The 20,111-nt window shown below is 35.3% G+C and overlaps 1 protein-coding gene across 4 annotated transcripts in view; it reads right to left on the reverse strand.

Annotated features, from left to right (window-relative positions):
• dennd1a (DENN/MADD domain containing 1A) overlaps positions 1-20,111 on the reverse strand; it is a 509,155-nt gene that overhangs the window by 299,317 nt on the left and 189,727 nt on the right. For all 4 annotated transcript variants that reach the window (XM_060841064.1, XM_060841063.1, XM_060841067.1 and 1 more), the window contains exon 5: positions 18,204-18,323. In XM_060841064.1, coding sequence (XP_060697047.1) covers positions 18,204-18,323 — 120 coding nt within the window. The remainder of the gene's footprint in view (positions 1-18,203; positions 18,324-20,111) is intronic.

A 20,111-nucleotide genomic window follows, 5' to 3' on the forward strand; every position in this document is an offset into this window, starting at 1 on the left:
TGACAAAAATAAATATTATGCATGAGAAACATATTAATTTAGTAATGATACACCAAATAAACTAAGTGTTTCTTGCTTATCTCAGACATGAAGAGAAAGAGCAAAAATGCTTTTTACAAAAAAATCAGAAGAACCTGATAGGGATGAAGAAAATTGGATATACAATTGGGAGAACATCTAAATGATAAGTTTCTTGCCTACATCTTTTCCCCTTTCATTTCTCCAGAGAAGTACTGAAATAGAAATTCAAGACAACTTCAACTGCAATGTAAATAAGATATGCTATCAATACAAATCCATGATTGCTGTGCTTTTGCACAAATTTAACATTGCAACTCAAATGCTTTCCATCACAGCATAACTGCAATGTGAAAACAACAGTTGCAACTTACAAGAATACTATTGATTTTGGATTCTAAATTAAGACTGAAAATAAACTTGACATCGTCATAAATACACATGCACCATAATTATATGACATTAGTGCATAACTTAAAAATGGCTTATTGCTAACATTTCCTACTCTTCTAAATGGCACCGTAAGACTAATGGTGTAGCCAGAACATAAATGTGTCAGCAACAATTTTAATTGGCTTTTCGTGAAAGACTTTACTGTACTTAAAAGGCTACTGCTCTCTGATGTTTCCATGTGCTGTAGACTTTATTGTCCACGCTGCATAAGAAACAGATTTCTACCCACAGTCTTAGCTCAATACAAAAACATGGTAATTATTAAAATTGTTATATGATTATATCTAAATTTTAAAGAGGGAAAAAATGACTTTATACACACATAATATTTCTAAAAATGCAATTCACCATCCACTTGAAGATTTTCTTACAATTGACAGAATTCACGATTAAAATTTCACACCAATCATCTGAACATAATACAATGGTGAATTAGTAAGTCATCAATGGCCTTTGGCAAATATTCTGCTGTCCATTTGTGAAAAAAAATCTTCAAATGAATATTTTAATAAATATAAAATTAATGTGGCATTCAGTCCTCATAGATGGGGCAGACAATATATGACAAAATTCATGGAATGTGTGATCTTACGTAACATTAATAAACTATGCAATAAATTGTAAATGTCACTTGAAGGATTCATTGGTTTGTCAAAGCTATTTAAAACTTCTAACATGACACTAACCAGATGTATAATAGACCATAGGTCTGAAAGGGTTAAAGAAAATCTATGAAGTGATGGCAGCAATAGTTAGAGATACTCTTCCGCTGCTAGTTCCGAATCATACTGGTTTAAGGCATACAAAGGAAGCCCTTGAAGCAAACACAGCTTTTGAGTCCCTCTTGTCAAAGTTTACAGAAAGCTTAATTGGAAAGTTATAAATTGAGTCTGAAAGCAGTGCCAGACAGAGAACAGTTCTGCTGTCGACCACAGTGGGACTCTTTGTGGTCACCCAAAACTGCTAATTCAAATCTAATGCAACTGGGAAGTATTTTAGTTGATTTCAGACAAAGTAAGATTCTTTATATTTTTTAGTACAAATCATTTTAAAATATAGGAATATATGTTTAAAAAAAAACAAATATTACTAAACACCAAAAAATTACCAAGCTACACAATGGTAATAGTACTTTGAAACAAGTGCGTGCATCTCTTTTTCAGTAAATTTGTGATTGCATTCTATAGGTACTTAAGTTATTTAGCCATGCATGCATTATCATATTCAATTATATTAATAACCAGTGCACCATTCAACTAAATTTTTTAAATGTTAAGTTATGAAATTATATATACATAGCAGCTTTAAGATGTCTCCTTTCCTTCTCCTTATTGGATATAATGCAATATGTAATATTAGCTAGTAATTACAGCATAGGTACAGAGCAGTCAGGCCAAAAAGTCTATGCCGCTATTATACCAATCCAAGTCTCCTCCCATCTTACTTCATCTCACTTAATAAACATATCTTTCTCATTTTTTCTCATGTACTTATCCATTATCACATCACCCTGTGGATGCAAGCTCAATATTCTAATTACCCTCCAAGTAATATCTTTGATTATATCTTAATTTATTCGTAACTAAACATATATTTTCAATCCCTTTATGAGCACTCCATGAATTAAAGTGCTTTCTTTACAAGAAAACCCTTTCACAATATGAAAGGTCTTCATTAAATTATCTCTCAGCTGGCTCTGTGTTCCAAAGGAAAAATGGCTCAAGCTTGTTCAGGCTTTCCTGATCATTATAAGCCACAGACTAAAGATTCCATAAATTCTTGATTTGAAATGGAACTTTCTGGTGTTTTATTTCCATACAGTTTGAAGAAACAATCTGACACATCTGAAGACAAAAATATTTACGAGATCAATCATTCTAAGTCATCAGCACTTATTCAGAACTCAGAGGCAAGAGATTTTCATCATCAGTCTGGGTGCTTTTGATCACCATTAGGTTCTCCTTGGGCAGTTGTTAACAACCCTTTATTTGATATGTAACCTACTCAGAGTTAACATCTGTGCATTTCCTTGCAGGCAATGTCTTTCATTACTATCCCGAACTACAACACATTTTGGATATTATAATTACACATTAAAGGTAAACGAAAGGTTATAGTCACATCATTTTCTTTTAAAGTCCCATTAATATGATAGATGAGCTTGTTTGTTAGAGCTTAAGTAAATGAAAATGGGAAAAAGTTAACAGTCCCTCCCACATTGACCCCTGCAACCTCTCTTTTTCCTCCCTCACTTACTCACCCCAACTCCACCCCCCACCCCTCAAAAAGTTTATTTTTCTCCCTTGCTTGCAGTCTCCCACCACTGCTGCTCCAGTGCTCAGGCGAATGTGCCTTTATTCATTTTCCCACTGCACCTCCAATCTGAGTCCACTTCTCTGACGTGCTGCTAAACAAGCACAACTGCAGGTCACCAAGACTATTAGCAGCAAGTGTGAGAAAGACACAGCCTGTGACTGAAGCGCAGCAGGAAAATGAGAAACAGCCTGAGCACCAGAGGATCATGCACACACACTCAGTTATAATAATAAGCATGCAGTTCTTCACAACTTGTTGCCCAGTGGCAAAGGCACATAGATTAGAAGGAATGCAGCCAAGGAGAGAAAAATAGAAACCCATTAAATCAAACATGAGTGGCAAAAACAAAGAATAAAAACATTCAGTTAAAACAGAACATTTGCCTTTTTATTATCAGTCTACCTCAGTATTAACTATATTCCCTCATTTGTGTTATCTAGAAATGTTGATATCATGCTTCCAGTTAGAGTTCAGTTCGTGGAAGACTGTGGCACCGATTCCAGTGAAATACCACTTTTCACCTTCCACCAATCCAAGTAACTATCTTGAGCACATCCTCTCTCTCTTTCGCTCTCTCTCATTCTGCAACCAGTTTCCTATCCATTGTTAGCTATCCCAATTCCTTGTGCCCAATGAGGACTGCAGATGCTGGAGATCAGAGTCGAGAGAGTGGTGTTGAAAAAGCACAGTAGGTCAAGCAGCACCTGGATCCATTTCCTTGATCAAGTCCTTCTGAAAGGCGATGCAGATTGCATTCACTGTGTGAATATTGTTTCTTCAAAATAATCCATAACATTGGTAAAGCAACAGCTTCCCTTTTGAAATTAACATCATGTTACTCTTTTGATTTTTATGATATCTTATAAAAAGATTGAGATACCTTTGCGTCAACCAACCTCATACAAAATAGTGTGTGGATCATTTGAATTGTTCAAGCTTCAGTTTTGATTATATGAATAACATTAGCTGTCTTACAGTCCTCTGGCACTACACAATGTTTATGTACTAACATTATGTCTTTTTGTTTTCTCTGTACCTAAATTGACAAAGTCATATACACAAGTAAAACCTGCACCTAAAAATGCCAATAATGTACATTACTTAAAATTATGGAGATTTTAGAATGGCAATATGAAGTATCATAATGTGGGCCTCATGCTACAATTCTCTGTAGAAATATTGCTAACTGGCATCATTGCCATCTGTAGCAGAAACAAGATACACACCCAAGAAAAGAGCGACAGAGCTGCAATTCTTTTCAAGCTACTGCTATTTGTCTCTTGGCACATTAAGGGAAACATGAACATCTGTCAAAATCAGCTTAACTGTTTTAATCCAGGTCAACAATGCAAAAGTCAAATTGTAGATGAAAATATATGTTTAATGAGAAAAATTTTTAGTGCCAACTTTTCAAAGGCTAGACTTTATTGGGCAACTTGTTAACTAGTAGTACAGTGGTTGATTCCCATAAAAGGGGCATTTCAGAATAAGCTCTCATTTGCTCAGAAATCATTGAGAAATGTGCAGCAATTGGTACCAAAACCAACTTCACATTTGAAATGCATTTATTTCAGAGATCACTGTTTGAAAGATGCAAAAGAAAAATATTTTTTGACAATATCCATAGTCAGTAATAAATGTATTTTTGTTTAAATGAAAGATGGCAATGAAGTTGGAGGGAACACTTGATAAAATTACCCAAAGAGTGGTTACTTCTAGTGGCCAATATGCCACTACACCCTGGTAAAAATAGAAAAACTACATATTGACTTATGATCAATGGTCTTAGATAAATGTAACTGAACACTGTTATACACAAAGAATGGCTTCTGGTCAGAAACTGTCATATATACAAGCTTTTTGAAGTAATCCTAAGAACGAAATGCAAACAATACTACCATTGGCATCCCTCTGCCATTTTTCTATGGAATACGTAAACACTAGTTGGCTAGAAAATTTATTCTTATTTAAAGTTTTTTAAAAAGTCTGTAAATTAGTGTGTATCATTCCAATAGCTTATTCATAGATTTGTAAAATATACAAAAGCGAAATATTAGAAGTCTTCCAAACAAATTCAACTATAAAAGGTATTGATAAGTGTGAAATACTATCACTGGATTGCATTTTGTAAAATAATCCACATATTATTGACATACCAGTTTGCTGTTGCAATTGCAATTCTAAATAAAGGACAGCCAATTGTAGAATAGTGCCACTTGTTATATCATGCCACAGCCACTCCCCCTACCCCCACCAACTCCACAAAGAGCAGCTCAGGAGCTTGGAAACCAATGGATTAGTATACTGACAGGCTGTGCCAAGTGGTTGAACACAAGTTCAGTCCCACATGACTCTTAACTGGCATCATTCCAATTTCTAACTTTTCCATCTGAGATCGAGATTTCTCCAAAGGGACAACTAAATCAAGAGGCCTAATCAACGTGCTGAATACCATCTAAATCCTAATATAATGCTACCAGTAAACTACAAGCTGAACATTTTCAGGGACTCTAATTTACATAATTGTGGAAAATTTTGATACTTTTAGAAAGTTTAAGGAGCATAATGAAATTTATGCTAAGTGAATAAAGCTAAGTGAAGTTTAAGAATTGCTCAAGGACCATATGTTTTAAGCACTTAAATTTGAGAACCTAGTCCCACAAAATCTTTCCAATTTCAAAATAGTGTGTCTATCAAGGAACTGATGCCAACAACTGTAATTGGCAACCCCAAAACAAAATCAAATAATCCAGCTAAACATTAATCTTAAAAGGGTTTTTTCCAGATTGACAGTTTTGAAGCATTTAACTTCCAGATTCATTTATGTCAAATGCTGCTTTGCATGTGTCTTTACTAAGCATTGTTGCCAGATGGAAAATATTAAGCAAAAAGGACTGTAACTAAATCAATCTGCTACAGAATAGTGCCAAAAGGCCCCATGCTAACTACAAGCAGATTTGCAGGCAGGTCTCATTCTGTTAAGACCTGGGTTCTGGCACATCCTTGCCCTATCTAACAGCAGGAGGCCAAGAGCTTGCTGAGAGCTGCTACTGTGCCAAACGGACTGTGGAGTGCTTACTGCTTGAGTGCTTCTACTGAGAGAGCGTGAATCCAAAAGTCCATTGTAAACAACTACTGGTACTTCCTGGCTGCTACTGTGCCATACATTTGAATACTAAATGTTTCAACTAAAATAATGCATTTTAAGCTTTTTAAAAAAAATATCCAAACCCAGTGGCATTTTCAGAATGAAGCTTTTATTAAAAAAAACACATTTGTTCTATACTTATTATACTTCACTCCTCAAAATATTTGTTAGCTCAGTTGGCAGTGTGATGCTAACAGCATGGGTTCAATTTCTGTACCTACTGAGGTCACCATGAAGCCATCTTGACCTCACCCCTTGCCCAAGGTATGGTGATCCTCAGGTTAAACTCACCCCTTGTCATCTCTAATGACAGAGCAGCCCGGTGGTCCTCTGAGGTTACTCTACACTGGGGCTTGCTCTAAGAAAGCAAGACATTCGAAAAACATACTATCTAGAATTACAGGAACCTACATTCAGCAATTATGTATTTTCTAAATTATTCCAGTGAGAAAAATATGAAGCTAAAATTTGTACATTTGCCAGAAATAACTTGAAAGATATTTGTCTACAATGAATGCAAGCCAGGACAATTCCTTTTCAAAATCATTGTTTCAGTAATAACGCATAAGGAAAATTATATTTTTTGCAAGACTATTCCTTTCTACATTGATTGCATCTACTAAACTAACGCCACAATACTGCTAAAAGCCTGGAACGCTCCTCCAACCAGAAAATATTCTAAAAGTGGATTTGTTGTCATGTCACTGGCTAAATATATGTATTTACATGAACGGGATTCCCTTCTCATTTAAATCTGAGAACTTTGATTTCTGTTCTTTAAGGTTCTGTCACTGTCAAACGTTAGCAGGATGAAGTAGCTCAGGCACTGTGTTTAACCATCACCACGATCAAAATAGTTCTGACTAGTCAGTCAAAGTGTATGTTGAAGAATGTGCCATTAAAATCTTTATTCAATCTGTCAGATCTGCCAAGAACTCACAAAACCTGAGGTGGGCACATTGAGTGGCAGATCTGGGATTCCAACCCTAGAACACCGCCCTAGAATTCTCTGCAGCAGCCATATTGGGAGAGACTCCCATTTACAGAATTGTACAGCATCATGGAAGCCCGTAAGTTAGACTGTTGTGATCTCCAATCCTCCAGTGGCGGATGTACATCACAAATTGCTGGAAAAATAATTAAAGATACATCACAGGGAACACAGCAGGATATCTGGTGTGGCAAATGGCCAAAGTAAAAATACCTTGTGATAACCTCAGGCTTGAAGTGTCTAAAATAAATGTTTGAAGGTGGATTTGATGGGCAGAAACAAGCACAAATTCAAATTAGTGCGCTGATTTGCTTTAAGGACTGTTTTTATATCTGTCTGGTTAGTTCATTAGATGCAACAGTGATCCCCACCCTATTTCTATTGAGGCTTTACAAACAGAACAGAAATCAGAGGCTTTCAGTCTTGAAGTGTTCAAGCAGTCTGCATTCCCAATATGATTTCTGATCTACAACTTGGATTTTAATAAGGTGCAAATGGGCACATTGTGATCACTAATGACCACATTCACAACAGAGGGTTAGCAATCTGAATTACATGTTAAATTATGTTCATACAGCAGTTTAAGACTAGAAATTGGCAACTCACTATCACCAGAGATGCCTAAATTATGCCACTTTATATGTTATACCAGCTGACCATAGACAGTTAGAAATGCACCACTATATAATAAGCATGATTCATGGGGCCAACTTTCAAAAACAAAAATTAACAACAATTCCAACCAAACACACTAAACGTACCAATGCCATTGTACAATAGTCTGAAGTGGCTGTAGTGATTAATGTAGCAAACTCAATCTCACTGATTATAGCTGAACTATAATAGTTAGCATTAAATTTTTCAGCAAGGGGAACACGACACATCCAAGCAAATTATTATGTTGCATGATATAATGGTAAAAATCACTCATGCCATAATCTCCTGGAAGGTTTGTATCAGAATAACAAAGTAGGCTGTAGTATCATAAATATCATTTCCTTTTATTTGGGCAATTGGTGTGCCACTTTTTGTAACTGAGAATTTGTTCTGGTTAAATGCTGTAGTTGAAAAATACATTTGAATCACATATAATGCATTCACTCTTAACAACTTATGGTGAATTATTTTAAAAGGAGAAGTATAGCCAATGACTGCAACCAAGATCACAATCTCTTTCTTTGCACATTTGAAACTTTCAATATTTTGCTGAACTTTGGAAAACCTGATTTTATAGTTAAAGATAAAGTCAGATTGAATAAGTAATATGCTGAAATCATTTCCTCACAACTGTAAGTCAAAAACTTACTTTGTAATATTCTTTAACACGTGTTTCAAGCAGATTCAGCACCATTGACTGAAAAGCACCAGTTTGGGGTAATACCCTTCAGTGTTCCATTATTTATACATCAAAAAGAAGGTCTGTACACTACACCTGATCATATCCAGAAAGCACAGTCCTTCGGCAAAGCAGCTCTGTAACAGCTTACCACAATATTAACCCAGATGTACTTATCCTTCATCATCAGAAATACAATTTCCTTACATTTCTCATTGGCACAAATGTTTCTGAACTTTACTAACTTAAAAACTTCCACTATAGCTGGATTCATTCGAATTATTTTAATTGGCTTTTTTTGCACACTGTTGGTATTTACCTCATTCTTGAGCACAATCCAACAATACTTGTGTTTTGCTTGCTTTTTCATTCACTATAGGACATGGGATGCGGGGGTCATTGGCTAAGCCAGCATTTATTGCCCACCCCTAGTTGCCCTTGAGAAGGTGGTGGTGATAGCACACATCTATTTGTGAATTACTGCACATCTTAATCCATACACATTATCCAAATGTCAAAGGCATGCATTTCAAATGAGATGTGCTAACTTTGTGTTTCATATTTTAAGTTGAAAATTTAACTAACAGTTCTGATTGCATGAATTGCACCCTTTCAGAAAGGGTTTATTGCTTGCTATTCATATTTGAACTGAAAATCAGTTATACAATGGTGAACAATATATTTCATGATATTTAACAGGATATGTGATAGCAACTGTTGCCTCATGACTGGGCTCCATAAACCTAATAGAAAGTGTACAACTACTGATATCTTTTAGTGCCCACATTTTATGTGCAACTGCGCAAAAGGTGTGTCATAGAGTGTATGAGAAAAGGAATTATTGGAAGTCTTGTGATAGAGGTTATGACGCATCATGATGCTTACATTAAAAGACCAGTACATTTTCTCAATTTTTAGTTACTTTGCTAACAATACTAATAAGCTTCACATTAAAATATCTGTACAATTAAAAACTGCAAATCATTACATTTGGCCAAGTAAGAACCATTGTACATACCTTTGTAATTTTGTTCTTCACAGCAAAATATGATGGATCAATTTACCTAGTTGTTAAATTTCAATTTTCTATTTAGCAAAGTGTATCCTGAAATAGCTTATGCCAAATCTTGCACTAAATCAAACTAATTTAGAGAAATATACTTCAAACAGTGAATACAATTTTAATTTTAATGTATTACTCAAATCTAAGCACTTAATTCAATAAAAGTAAATTCTAAGAAAACTAATGCACATCACTGACGATCCGAGGGCTGAAAAAAAAACATCCTGTCAGTATACATAATATTTTGGATACATTATTTTGCATTAGGCCCTGCCTAATGCATACATTCAGATTTTTGTGAAATAATTGATGAATTGTTTAGTAAATTGTTCTTTAGTTTTCCGAAAACTGAAATTATTCTAGTGGCATGGTGTGTCAAAATATCTTGCTTACAAGACAAATCAAAACAATGCAATGCTAAAAGCACTAAAGCTTGGGTGGTCCAAGAAATGTTACTGGAAACCATGCTGAATTATGGTGTTCCTACTAATTCTTTCCTTTAATGCAATACTTTCAGGAATCAAGATGGACTCCAAAAAGATTACATTTAACTCGATGAAAATAATATTAGTGTCAATAATAAATTATTCCTAAATGATGAGAAATTTTCATACTTAAACATATATGTGTTGCAGGGCATAGCATTGTGAAACCAAAGATTACTAAATTCTTCATTGACTCAGTTCTAGGATTGAATGCTAACTTCAGCACTGCAGCTGTGCTGTTCTGGCACATCATTAACAACTTTCAATATTTATGGTGCACAATTTCTTTACTCTAGAGCTTCAGAGACATTTCATATGGCAGATACTGAGCAATGACATCTTGCTAATACCCAATTATGATAAAATACATACTTATTCCACCATACAGATTAGCAACTTCCATAAGTATAGCATTAACTAGAAACGTGCAAGCACAATTCAAATATAAATACACACTAGCTAACCAAATTAAACTCAAGTCAATACTATATATAAAATACACTCAGAATGCAAAAATAATACAAATTATTTTCAGAATGATAAAACATTTCAGTCCTAAATATGAAATTTGTTTTTGTTCTATTTAGTTTGACACAACTGAAACTCTTCTTATAGCCATTAATTGATTCTATGATTTTTATGCCACCAAGTTCTAGTTTCATACAAAGTTTCAACCTCAAAGGTTAAAAGGTTAAAGATTTTTTGTTAAATATTCAGCAAAACATTTAAAATAGCCAATTTTAGCAAATGCTTTCCTTTTCTTAAAACTGTAACCAGAAATCTCCAGTACATCAGTTTAAATGCTATGGGGCACAACAATGGCTGAAGAGTTAATCTTGTACTTTCTATATATACAAACAGTGGCCTAGGTCCTTAAAGGACCTTGTTTGTCCCAGCATTTCACTGATTTGCCAGTTGGCAATCCTAAGCCAGGAAACTGTCAATTTCAATCGAGCTTAGGGCTACATACACCCATTAAAGTAGTCTTGCTGGTTAAGGAGCAGCCTCTGTTTCCAAAGCATGGGAACGAGGGCTCTGCATTCCTCAGATTTGAGCTGGCAACTTGCACTGACTAGAATTTTCAAGAAGCAATGAATGAGTTTAACAAAGGCGTCCTGTGGCCAGTTTCTGGCTGTCTTCCATGTCAACAGTTTCTTAGGTCAGAGGTCACACTAACTACATTTATTCCCAGCAGACCCTGTTCCAAACAGAGTCTGCAATAAGTACAAATTCAGAATTTTTCAGTAATCCCTTGAGATATAAGTGATCTTCCACATGTTCCTGCTCAATTAAAACAAATTCTCACTTTGCACCCTCTGCGCTGAGAGAGAGGCGCCCACTGGAAAAGAAAACAGAATAAAACAGACAGAAACAAAAAGAGCATTCTAACTACAGATTGACACGAAGTGTAAGATGTTCTGCTAACTAGATCAGCACTTTCACTGAACACTAAATCAGATACAAAATTACTGCTACTCCATCTTTTACAATATGATTCTGCCCTGCCAACATCCAAAAGAAATAAAGAAGCCTTCTCTATTTCTGACAGCAGTTACCTATAAAAAATAAGAATAGCTGTTTAAGAGAATTTAATGGCATTTTTGCAGCAATACCCACATTGCATGAATAAAAATAAATGGAAAAGCTGAACATATTTATAAAATTTCTTCTCAAATATCAAAGCCAACCTTTGGTACATTTTTCATTCGGTTGTTTACATATAACATTTCACTTGGGGTACCTATGCCAACTATTGCGTATTTGTTAATTGAAAACCATCACAAGACACCAGATGCTTAAATTAAGCATTGGCAAGCACACACGGAATGTTGATAAATGCTATTTAAAGAGCCACAAACTCCCAATCTGTTAATATAAATGATACTAATACACATAACACAGATAAGCAAAAACACACATCTTTCTAATAAGTGACTGAACAGAATTTTTAGAATTCAGAACTAGGGACAGAATAACATTTAACATTCAAAAGAAAACATAAAATATAGTTTTTTTAAAAATCCTTTTTCAAAAATCTGTATTTATATTTCCTGATTGAAATTTGCTTTTGAATTTAAAAAATGCTTAGATAATGTCTTGTTTTAAAGTATTTTGGATTGCAAAATGCACATCTGCCAAACAAAGTGCAATTTTAATTTTTTACTTGTGAAGATATGAAGAGTAATAGCATTTGACCTTCAGCAGTTAATATTATTTCCATAAATCCAAATAGATGGAGCATCTCACTAACACTGATCTTGCTCCAGAAACACAAGACACAGTTGTTGTAGCAATGATAATAGTCAAAGAAACAAAATACCAAAAAAAATGCCAATTTCTCCAATTTAAAATGAGAAATCTCAAATGTGGGAAGTTCTCAAACCTAATCATTTCAGCACGGTATTAGCTGAAGGTTTGTGTAATTTTAATTTATATTTGCTTGTCTGATATCATATTCTAAACTCAGCCACAACTCAGCATAAATAAGAAAATGAACTTGACCACAACAGGATTTTTCTTTTTAAAAAAAATTTGTCTAAGCATAGGCATTTCAACTGCTTCTTAGTACAATTCAGGACAACTTGTTTCCAACACAGTCTGATAAGAAAATGTGGCAAGTGAGTTCTGCTCTGTGGCATTGCTCAATGGAAACACAGCGTGTGGAACAATATTATATTTAACTGTTACAAGGGATGGCCATTTAATTTCACTTACCCTTTGAAGCTATTACTCAAATAGTCCCTGTGGAGTGCTAGTTTAAATAAGATGAGCTCAAGGTCAGTTAGAGGAAGCTCATGCAGTTTGGCAATTGCTTGTAAATCTCTGGTTCCTATTCTTGAGTGAACTGCCGGGTTATAAGGTCAGAAAAAAATGCTTTTCATTCTCCCATTTGATTACATTCTTGACACACAAGTGATCAATATGCCACATAAATACCTTGTGTACCGAGGCCGGGGAAAAAAGAGCAGTGCAATGGGACTGAATGAATCACAAGACAGGGAGGAAAGGAGCGGGCAGAGAATAGCATATAAGGCAAAACATAAAGACAGGAATAGACCCACAGCACATGAAAACCAGTGAGCAGAACTCAGCGGCTGTGGTCACAGAACACAACACATCATTTGTTTTGAATAAAGAGTAGGCCAGTATTGATGACAGGGAGCTGATTACCAGTGGGAAATCAAGTAGACCCATCAGTTTCAAATGAGGCAATACTGAAGGGCAAAACAAGTGAACAAGGCAAGAATTTGCCGAAACCATGGCATCATGATTCCAGCTGATGTTATCATTGGGCAGATCAGATCCCAGACTGAAATCTGGCTTGATAGATCATATTTGGTTTGACTTCTACTTAACAAGGTGCTTGAAGTTCCTTATACAAAAGAAAAGAAGAATAAACCATGCTATTTATATTCGAAATATTCTGAGAAACATACCATAAAATATGATCCCATTTATCCCACTACCATCATTTTCAGTAGTCAAATACCGGAGCTGAAAATGTGTTGCTGGTTAAAGCACAGCAGGTTAGGCAGCATCCAAGGAACAGGAAATTCGACGTTTCGGGCCAGAGCCCTTCATCAGGAAGGGCTCTGGCCCGAAACGTCGAATTTCCTGTTCCTTGGATGCTGCCTAACCTGCTGTGCTTTAACCAGCAACACATTTTCAGCTCTGATTTCCAGCATCTGCAGACCTCACTTTTTACTCAAATACCGGAGACCTTCCTTCCCTATCACATCTATTGATTTGACTTATCTGATTCTTTCAATTCCCAATCTTGACAGCTTGGTAGCCTTTTTTCTTGGTTAAGCACACAACTTAGTTTAAACTTTCACAGCTCCAGATAACCACTTCAGGGTTCTAACCAAACACTCCAGTGATAATGCTTGCAACTAAAACTCTTACACTGAGGTAACCTATTCCCTAAATGTTCTAAACTTATTTCTTTCTCCAGGAGAAACTGTTTCTTACATCTGACTTTAACTAAGGCTCGTGCAAAAGCTTTCCAAGCTATGGGTTTCTCCCCTAAGCAAAAAAACAGTTTGGGATTCTTCTAAATCAAAAGGCAATGCTTTCCATCTTTACCCTATCCGATTGTAAATGTCTCACATTACAAATAAATTTTCATTATCACTCCAGGGATTCTCTTTCTCTTTCTCTCTCTCGCTCACACTGCTTTAAAAAATTATTCTAGAAATACTGACAAGTTAATCGTAAAACTTTCTCTTACATAAAAAGATCAAAACCCACATGCTACTATCATATATTATATATAAAAAATATAAAAATTGCACACCCTACATCACAATGAGAACTAGAGATAAACTAAGGCAATAAATTGAGTGAAGAACAAAGACCAGCAAAGGGGAGGGGAAAAAACAAATTAGAGAAAAGGTGTTCAAGAAGTATAAACATACACATACAAAAGAATGTCACGAACAAAGGTAATCTTATTTTCTAACACCATTTTAGATGAAATCTAGATGCCAAAAGCTCATGCAATATGTTGCATAAGTTAAGAGTGCATACACATATCACATAATTACATTGCTATCAAACTGTCAGCTAACTGCATCCTGTCTTAATTATTATTTTGAACCTATATAAATGTGCAAATTCTCCAACTCCAATTAACTGCTGAAACCATAAAAATCACTGAAATTTACTAATCAAAATAGTACATGTTACTGGTGTACTGGACAACGTTCTTGCATGAAACTTGTTTGGTTCAAGTAACTACTTTCTGTTTATTCTACCTTTACTTACATCTCCTAATTTGGGCGCAGATGCTCGATTTCATCATTATTCACTACGATAATTAAGCAATAAAGAAAATTCTACTTATCATAGAAAACATATGGAGTGAAATAATGTGTTCAATAAAATAACGTATGCTCATTGCTCTCGGATACATCATCTTAAATAACAGATATATGCCCAATCCTTCAAGCTTGCTCTGCCATTCAATTTGAGCATGGTTGATCATCCTACTCAGTATCCGATTCCTGCTTTCGCCCCATATACTTCAGTTCCTTTAGCCCTAAGAATTATATTCAGTTCCTTGAAAACATTCAGTATTTTTGGCCTCAACTGCTTTCTTTGTTAGAGAATTCTACAGGGTCATCACTCTCTGGGTGAAGAAATTTCTCCTCACCTCAGTTTGAAATTGCCTGCCTATATCCTTAAGCCATGACCCTGGTTCTGGATTTTCCTTTTTGTCTTGATGACCAGGGAATTGGAACCAAAGTTAGCTTAAGCTACTTTGAGATTGCATATAACAGTTTTGGTTTGTGTTGTACATCATTTACAAATGTCATCTGAAGACCAGAGTGTAGCATACTTTACAGTGAATAATCAGGTGACATGTCCAATAGCAACCTGGGAATGCCTCATCTCCCTGCTGCTGCTGTCATTTAAATGGAAGCAGAGTAAAATCACAAGTGCTAACACACCAACGCTGTACCTGAGCATCCCAAACAAAAAGGTATTTCCACTTGTTATGCTCTGAAGAATATTCTAAATAGGGAGAGGCTATTCATCCGAGATAACATCAATGAACCTGTTGAGACAGACAGCAATTCATGCCCAACAAGCTTTGTGTATCATGGGGTGTGCATGATCAATGATAAAAGGTCTTCTTAAACACTGCGCAGTAAATACACTCTGCATTAACCAGCAGCTTCTTTCAAGACAGGAATAGTCACTTAAAATGAACATGGGACCAATAAGAGAAGACACATCCTGTGCATTCTTCACACCCGCATTTACCACAGATTGTGACATCAACCATTCTTATATTAGCACTCAGGAACGTTTGCCAGTCCCAAACAAGATGGCTTACCGTCGATCAAAATTCCTTGTACGTGTAACGACGCCACACAACAGCACTTTGCTCTGCTGTTCATACTGCTACCCAGCAAAGGTTTACCAAGTGCCAATGCTGGTTTTAATTAAATTTGGAAGTCACAAGGTTCAACCATCTATGAAGCAGAAGGCCAAAAACTGCTAAGACTTCAAAATAGTTTGAAATGTAAAGCAGCAGAGAGATAATGGCACATATTAATTTAGAGGTAACTGCTGATATTGGGCAACATATTTAAGAAACTGTTTTGGTTTATGCAGTTCCTTCCTTTTCATTAATAGCTTTTTGGAAGTGACAATATTAAAGCAAAATTATACAAATAGGAAGTAGTTAATTGAGCCAAACAAGTTTTATGCTGGGAACTGTCAAAATATAATATACACTTAAAATATGCTGCATAAACAACTTTTAGTTTTATTGATAGGTACAGGTAGTTCTCCCATAATGTCATAGCTGCATTCCAGCGAAATCTCAGTTAATAGAAACTCACTTAATAGAAATAATGGGGCCTATGGGAAAAGTGAGGTTCAGGGCAGACCAGCGAAATATACCACATGCGATTGCTCAGAAATCACCCACCCATCTAACACAAAGTACAACACAGCCTGAATGAAGGTTGAAATCACATTTATTAATGAAAGGAAATTTGATGCAGTACACTTTAAAAAATGTAAGAAAGCTGCTCTCTGTACAGTACCTCTTACAGAAAGCTGCTCTGTCAACAGCTGCTGGCAGTGCACGAGCAGAACATTACGAAGACCAGCACTGACATCACGCATGTAGAGAACAGCAGAGACATCAGCACATATGCAGAATGACGTATGCAAACCAATCCTCTGAGCAGCGCTATTGCCAATGGAGGTAAGTGTTCTCAAAAATACTGTTATCTAATTCTTCAGCGACATCATAGCCAAAAACACAATGCCGAAATGCACGTGATCCCAGAACTATCTGTACACACATAGTGACAAAAAATTGATTTACATCAGCTAGGTAAATGGCCCCATGTATATCAAGTGTATAGCTGTTATACACTTTAAACACATTAAAGATTAACCAGACCAGGGGGAAGGTCAATCACTCATTTAAACGTATTGTATGCAACGTGAGATGACTCTATGATCACAGGAGTCTAGAATGTATTTCTAGGAACAATGATTGAAACCTAAAGAAAACTAAACTTATGCAACATTAGGCTCAAATAGTTTTGGTCTCTGTACATCATGAAGAATACCGAAATTCTAGAGAAAATGCAGAGCACTAATCATTATATAAAATCTTAGAAATCTTAAATTGGGCAAAAAGAAGTATCTTTTGAAAAAAAAAGTTGTGATTGAGATATTTTAAAATTGAAGAAATTAACTGCAACCTGTAGAAATAAGTAAATCATACTTATAAAATAGAGGTGACTTTTTAAAATTTTAAAACTATATTTATTATGGAATTGATGGTGAAAAGTTTTCCTCTATTTTCATTGTTTTTGAGTAGTATCAAGTGTCTTATCAGATAATGTTTTGGCCTCTCTACCTCTACATACTTAATAATCAGAGAAGGAATAGCAATTGCCAATTAATTATTACAAGTTCATTATGTGATAATCTAACGAGCCAAAAATAGTACTGCTATTAAATAGGCATCAGTCTAGATAGTCATCTATATTTCCATCCATATTGCACATTTTAGGCAATTACAAACTTTGCCACAGCACACAAACAAACATTGTTCTGAAACAATTTATTATTTTTAAAATGTTGCAATGTTTAAATGAAATCTTACAAACCTATTCGGAACAACTGCCAACTCTTCAATTTGAGAATCGCTTTTCAATAATCAGTTCCAAAGAATAAAATAGAATCAGAATTAGTTGACACTAAGTTCTATTAGGAACCCAGTGCTATACATTTCAACAGCTTATTCCTTTCATTGGCAATTTGTCTTCAGTACTACACTAAGTTTTAAATGTTATGAATACATTTTTAAAATTGTTCTTTGTATATTAAATTCAAAATTATATCTTCACTGAAATACTTAATTAAACCTGTCTTGTCCAGTTTGTCCAAGAATACACTAAAAAATAACATTGTAATCTGGAATATAAGTCGATACTACATAGACTGCATTTTGATTCTAGACAAGTATAGATCAGTGTGTCAGCTGTTAATTCAACAAAATAGGGCATAATCCACAAACTAGTATGGAAGTCAATGTTCTCTTAACTTATCAGTTTTGCTGTTGATAACCTGGTTCAGCATAGCGTAGTGCAATATTAAATAAAACTAAAATGCCTGTTTATTTTATTTTAGAAAGTGCCATTACCCAAAACAAATATGAAACTACTGCACACAAAAGAGTCTGATAAACACAGAGGGTCCTTGCCCTCAAAACAATGCAGTTAGGATTGACCCCTTAGTACAATGACCTGTTGGGAAAGGATATGAAAATTTTGACTGTCAGCAAAAATGTGATGTTTGTCACAATCCAGAAGCTAATGTTAAGTTCAATGTTTGTGTAATATTCTCTGTTGCCTCACCTTAGGATACAGAAGCAAGTTTTGGCCCCAGAAGATAAGCGACAGAATCCAAACCTCTGCTTGCTGTCAATGTCAGTGAGTACAAATGTAAAGTTCTGGCCAACTTGGCTGACTGAAAGGCTGAAAAAAGAGAGAACAAAGCAGGAGTGTATTTTCCACTAACCATTAGATAAAGATGTCTAATCAAATCATGTCATTGAACCAGCATAACTGAATTGCAGTCAGACATTTTCCCGAAAACCTCAAAGCAATGCCATCGAAAAGTTACAAATATTTCATTTTTTAACATTGTTAATTACAGTGAAGTTGCTGTAAATACAGGAAATCCACAAAAGATTATTTTATCAACTTTTTAACAAAATTATGTTATTATAAAGTGCACGTACTGCATCAAAATACATTTTTTTTTGTAATATCACAACAATTGTAAGAGAGGCTACAGCAATGTTGCAAGTTTGATATTATGTACCCATTGTTCTGTATTATCTAGATTCCTCATCTGCACAATCAACTCTCAAGCAAAAAAAAAGCAACTAGGCCAAGTCCCAAATAACTCATGAATTTGAAATGGTCAGGTTTTTTTCCTTGCATTGCATATATGTGCAGAGTATCTGTAATATTTGTCAATATACTGACTAACTTGTTAAGTCTATATGCTAGCTGCAGATCAATTGATGGCATTCTCATCTGAGTCAGTGCTGAAATCAACCCCAGGGCTTCAGCACAAAAATACAACCTTAACATTCCAACACAACATTCTGAATGCTGTACCGTCAGAGTTGCTATCTTTTAGAGGAGAGATTAAATGGATCCCCTAATCAACTTCATGTAAAACATCCTATAACCCATATTATTAATCAATCACCATCACAAGAAGGTTATCTAGGTACGATTACACTGCTATTCAAGGGAACCTACAATGTGAAAACTGCATATTGTGCATCCTACTGTAACAGTGAAAACAATTCATTGGTCACATAAGTTTGAAATAAATAGTCCTAATGCAGAACCCTACACAAGTGTAAATCTTTCTTTCCCACTATAATGGCAATTCATACGGTGACATTTTTATTCATTCATAGGATGTGGGTTTTGTTGCCTTAGCCAGCATTTATTGCCGAACTCTGACTGCCCTGGAGAAACTGGTGGTGAACTGCATTTTTGGATCAGTATTTTGATAGGAGGGAGTTGATAGGCTGTTGATCGAGCAACTAAAGTTTGTATTAAAATCAAGTTTCTCAGTTTTGTTCATCTACTTTATCTACATTTCTTTGCATTTTCTGGTTAGGTGCATTTTATCCCCATCTGTTTTTACTTTTTCTTCTTTATCGGTTTTGTTTTATGCCTCTAGCTTCTGACATTCTGCTCTTATTATTTAATTGTACCTCTAATTTCAGATTTCTACTTCTTTTATGTTTTAAGCTCCATGTCATTATTGCATCCACACTCTGTCTCACAATTTCCAGTGTTATGCATCTTGGGTCAAAGCTGTCAATGCAGCTGCCACTTGCAGACTGCTGCCAGAATACTGCAACATCAATGCTGCAAACCCATCTAAAAATTAGTCTTCAATTATATTAGAAATGACAGACAAATGCCAAAGTCAAACTAATATTTTTTGTCTTTCTTTGCTTAATGTCAAGGTTAGTTCAAACAATTGCAACACAAGGATCCATTACTGGCCCAATTTGGGACAGTCATGTATTTAATATATAGCTGTCCATGGATTCACTTTTTGATGCCATTTATATGAGCCACAGCATAATCCTAATTTAGCTTCCAAGTTTTTCAATCAGTTTATTTCACCAAAGCACTTAGATAATCAGAAATGCAGAATAATTGGAAGTAACTGTCCAAATTGTACGTAAAGTACTGAGAGCACACTGCTTTGCCTGTGCATTATTCTAA

Source organism: Hemiscyllium ocellatum, chromosome 21, assembly GCF_020745735.1.
Source record: "Hemiscyllium ocellatum isolate sHemOce1 chromosome 21, sHemOce1.pat.X.cur, whole genome shotgun sequence".
In the NCBI taxonomy this organism is placed as follows: Eukaryota; Metazoa; Chordata; class Chondrichthyes; order Orectolobiformes; family Hemiscylliidae; genus Hemiscyllium; species Hemiscyllium ocellatum.